At 43.0% G+C, this 5,000-nt stretch overlaps 1 protein-coding gene across 1 annotated transcript in view; it reads right to left on the bottom strand.

The window, feature by feature from the left end:
* The window catches only part of tfap2d (transcription factor AP-2 delta (activating enhancer binding protein 2 delta)), a 28,270-nt gene that overhangs the window by 10,311 nt on the left and 12,959 nt on the right, over nucleotides 1–5,000 (bottom strand). Inside the window, exon 4 of the mRNA XM_056295051.1 lies at nucleotides 540–705. Coding sequence (XP_056151026.1) covers nucleotides 540–705 — 166 coding nt within the window. The remainder of the gene's footprint in view (nucleotides 1–539; nucleotides 706–5,000) is intronic.

Genomic DNA, 5,000 nt, shown 5'->3' with positions numbered 1-5,000 from the left:
TCTCTCTGATGCTGGTGTGCTTTGGCCTAGTCTCTACTCTCCCCAGCTCCCTGGACGCCACGGCGCGTGCAGCCAGGCCCTATGCCGCCTAGAACACTCTTTGTAGGCACAACTGTATAGAGCCTTTTATCACAGAGCTAAGAATCAAGCGCTGTTCTCCTAGCCCAGTTAACTTTAAGCTAGCCCGTCACTAACACGCCACACCCCCCCCCCATATTAACCGCCATCTCTACACACACCCTGTACCACACCACCACCACCACCCTCCCATCCCCCAGCTTATGTTGTGAAAGAACAGCGGCTTTATTTCGCTACATGTTTTTACAATAAACTTGTTGATGTTCTTTCAAGGCCCAGTGTGCTGTTGAAACTGCCCTCCTCATTCATCATGCAGGGAGGCGCTATACATGCACGGCTCAAAAGCCCCTGAAACCATGAAAAGCCACATGTATTTATCAACACACATCTTTTGTTGGCCCTTTGTCACAAGAGAATGTGTGTGTGTGTGTGTGTATGCGCATGCGCGTGCGTGTGCTGACCTGCGGAGAATGCCACCCAGTAGGGAAGCATTGAGGCACTCTGGCGGGGACAGTCTTCTTTTCACCTCGGCAATGGTGACTTTGTACTTGGAGGTAGAGCTGAGCAGCGACAAGCGTCCCGGTACCGAACAGAACAGATCGGTTGGATTCACCACGCATGTCCCTCCTACACACACAACACACACAACACAGCTGTCAGAGCCAGTAAGGCTCAGCATGGACATGCACTAATACATACGTACATACATACATACATACATACATACATACATACATACATACATACATACATACATACATACATACATACATACATACATACATACATACATACATACATACATACATATACATGCTAGGGATGGGACGATACTGGACGGAATTCCGAATCGTTCAACACGGTCTTCACGGTTCGAGACGCTCCCCATTTGGCGAGATCGTGTGTTAGAACGACCGGAATTTCGCTCCTACCTGAAATGACCATAGGCGGTCAAAATAACCACCGGTTTTTAAACTCTATATCGTGTCAAGATAAATACCCAGTTGAGATATTAATGCATTGCATATGTTAGTGTGTCTGTTAGGAAACGACTGACATCAAAATTAACATTTTAATAAGTTCAATACTATAACGAATTCAGGGAGCAGCCAGGAATCCGCCACAGCCGGGACGCGAACAAGGGTGTACAGCACCGCTAGTGACCACGTTAACCAGTCGACTAACGGGTCCGACCTGCTAGCGCGCGGGCTAGCGCGCGTCTACGCATTCGTCATCGCTACACTACTATTTTTCAAACAATTAAAAATGGCCGCTGTGCAACGCCTGTAAATACTGGTAGTCATGGTGCGTCTGTAACGGCGGCTGTACCCAGACATGTCGGAAATATTACCTGAAAACAAACCGGAAAACACGTATTGCTAATCTATCAGAAGTAACCAGGCCTATAAAACTGAAATGTAAAAAAAAAATAGAAATGAATGCTGCGAAGGAAACGACGCGAACAACACACGTCATAGGTAGTGACATGGCGCGCACGATGACGCACAAATTACGTGCGGTCATTTTGACCGCTGATGGTCGTTTCAGGTAAATCTTATAACTTTTTTTGCAATTGAACTAAAACTAATTTTAATGCAAATATATGTAATTTTAGGAGCATTCGGGGAGCAGCATATTTTTTCCACAAAGTTATTGAACTTTGAAAACCCAAAACGGTCAAAATGACCGTCTCGGTCATTCCAGTCGTTTTTTTTTTTTTTTTTTTTTTTTTTTTTTAAGTTTGAAGTTTTAAAGTAAATCAATCGTGCTACACAACAAGAAAAGATGGCACAACATTTTGGTAGAGCTTTTGCACGTGCATGACATTTGAATACGTGCTTTGATAATGCAGAAATGTTGGGCCTGATTCTATAATAAATGAAAAATAGAGAACTGCACTGGTGTTTTCTCTCTTGCTCACCAAGCCGTCTACTGAGTCGTACTGAACCCAAACCGGGAGCCCTGAATCGTGCACGTATCGAACCGTGAGATTTGTGAATCGTCCCACCCCTAATATGCACACACCATACACATGCCATATACAAACTATATATATATATATATATATATATATATATATGTATGTATATATATATACACACACACACATATATATATAAATAGCTATCAGGTTGTTTTTTTTAATTTTCTGCACATGATGAATTATTGCAATGGGTTTTACAAAGGTACTGAAAAACAAGGTGCATTGTCGAATGACGTGACATAATGTCTTTAGCATGTGCTGTTGTTGTGCTTTAACACAACAGAAAGAAATAAGGGAAAACAAACAACAAAACCACAACAAACAATGTAACAATAAATGCTCAAACATCTTTTGCCCGAGAGGCCAAACGTGCAGACTAAACCTACACCCTACACTCGTCGACCAGAAAAGCCAAGTCTTTACACTTTCACCGGCACGTTATGTTTCCCCTCAAAATCAGATGGAAAAGATCACGAGCCTAAACAACTCACATTACCGTTGCTTCATTTCAGATTCAAACTTTTAAGGCCCAAGCTAGTCGTGAGGAATGGTGGACAGGTTCATGCCTCACAGTTCTACTGAATATTTCTACTGAATACAACGTACTGGGTTTTTATTCTTGAAAATTCTAAATTTTAACATATACATCTGTAAAATATATGCTCTAAAAATACATTAATTTCATTGCTAAAACCTTCAAGTATCCATCAGTGGTTTCAACAATCACTGCAGGGATCTCAGTAGAAGAGCTCGACACGTATCTTTCAGGTTGGAAGGTGTGAATGTGAAGGTGTTTCAGGTTGGGAGGTGTGAATGTGAAGGTGTTTCAGGTTGGAAGGTGTGAATGTGAAGGTGATTCAGGTTGGGAGGTGTGAATGTGAAGGTGTTTCTGGTTGGAAGATGTGAATGTGAAGGTGTTTCAGGTCGGAAGATGTGAATGTGAAGGTGTTTCAGGTTGGAAGATGTGAATGTGAAGGTGTTTCAGGTTGGAAGGTGTGAATGTGAAAGTTTTTCAGGTTGGAAGGTGTGAATGTGAATGTGATTCAGGTTGGAAGGTGTGAATGTGAAGGTGTTTCAGGTTGGAAGATGTGAATGTGAAGGTGTTTCAGGTCGGAAGATGTGAATGTGAAAGTGTTTCAGGTTGGAAGGTGTGAATGTGAAAGTGTTTCAGGTTGGAAGGTGTGAATGTGAAGGTGTTTCAGGTTGGAAGATGTGAATGTGAAGGTGTTTCAGGTCGGAAGGTGTGAATGTGAAGGTGTTTCAGGTTGGAAGATGTGAATGTGAAGGTGTTTCAGGTTGGAAGGTGTGAATGTGAAGGTGTTTCAGGTTGGGAGGTGTGAATGTGAAGGTGTTTCAGGTTGGAAGATGTGAATGTGAAGGTGTTTCAGGTCGGAAGGTGTGAATGTGAAGGTGTTTCAGGTTGGAAGATGTGAATGTGAAGGTGTTTCAGGTTGGAAGGTGTGAATGTGAAGGTGTTTCAGGTTGGAAGGTGTGAATGTGAAAGTGTTTCAGGTTGGAAGGTGTGAATGTGAAAGTGTTTCAGGTTGGAAGGTGTGAATGTGAAGGTGTATCAGGTTGGAAGATGTGAATGTGAAGGTGTTTCAGGTCGGAAGATGTGAATGTGAAGGTGTTTCAGGTCGGAAGGTGTGAATGTGGAGGTGTTTCAGGTTGGAAGGTGTGAATGTGAAGGTGTTTCAGGTTGGAAGATGTGAATGTGAAAGGTGTTTCAGGTCGGAAGGTGTGAATGTGAAGGTGTTTCAGGTCGGAAGGTGTGAATGTGAAAGGTGTTTCAGGTTGGAAGGTGTGAATGTGAAAGTGTTTCAGGTTGGAAGGTGTGAATGTGAAAGGTGTTTCAGGTTGGAAGATGTGAATGTGAAGGTGTTTCAGGTTGGAAGATGTGAATGTGAAGGTGTTTCAGGTCGGGAGGTGTGAATGTGAAGGTGTTTCAGGTTGGAAGATGTGAATGTGAAGGTGTTTCAGGTCGGAAGATGTGAATGTGAAGGTGTTTCAGGTTGGAAGATGTGAATGTGAAGGTGTTTCAGGTTGGAAGATGTGAATGTGAAGGTGTTTCAGGTCGGGAGGTGTGAATGTGAAGGTGTTTCAGGTCGGAAGGTGTGAATGTGAAGGTGTTTCAGGTTGGAAGGTGTGAATTTGAAGGTGTTTCAGGTTGGAAGGTGTGAATTTGAAGGTGTTTCAGGTTGGAAGATGTGAATGTGAAGGTGTTTCAGGTTGGAAGGTGTGAATGTGAAGGTGTTTCAGGTTGGAAGGTGTGAATGTGAAAGTGTTTCAGGTCGGAAGATGTGAATGTGAAGGTGTTTCAGGTTGGAAGGTGTGAATGTGAAAGTGTTTCAGGTTGGAAGATGTGAATGTGAAGGTGTTTCAGGTTGGAAGGTGTGAATGTGAAAGTGTTTCAGGTCGGAAGATGTGAATGTGAAGGTGTTTCAGGTCGGAAGGTGTGAATGTGAAGGTGTTTCAGGTCGGAAGGTGTGAATGTGAAGGTGTTTCAGGTTGGAAGGTGTGAATTTGAAGGTGTTTCAGGTTGGAAGGTGTGAATTTGAAGGTGTTTCAGGTTGGAAGATGTGAATGTGAAGGTGTTTCAGGTTGGAAGATGTGAATGTGAAGGTGTTTCAGGTTGGAAGGTGTGAATGTGAAGGTGTTTCAGGTTGGAAGGTGTGAATGTGAAGGTGTTTCAGGTCGGAAGATGTGAATGTGAAGGTGTTTCAGGTCGGAAGGTGTGAATGTGAAGGTGTTTCAGGTTGGAAGGTGTGAATGTGAAGGTGTTTCAGGTTGGAAGATGTGAATGTGAAGGTGTTTCAGGTTGGAAGATGTGAATGTGAAGGTGTTTCAGGTTGGAAGGTGTGAATGTGAAAGTGTTTCAGGTCGGAAGATGTGAATGTGAAGGTGTTTCAGGTTGGAAGGTGTGAATGTGAAAGTGTTT

This window comes from Lampris incognitus, chromosome 15, assembly GCF_029633865.1.
Source record: "Lampris incognitus isolate fLamInc1 chromosome 15, fLamInc1.hap2, whole genome shotgun sequence".
NCBI classification, from domain to species: Eukaryota; Metazoa; Chordata; class Actinopteri; order Lampriformes; family Lampridae; genus Lampris; species Lampris incognitus.
This window is presented reverse-complemented; position numbering and strand designations above follow the sequence as displayed.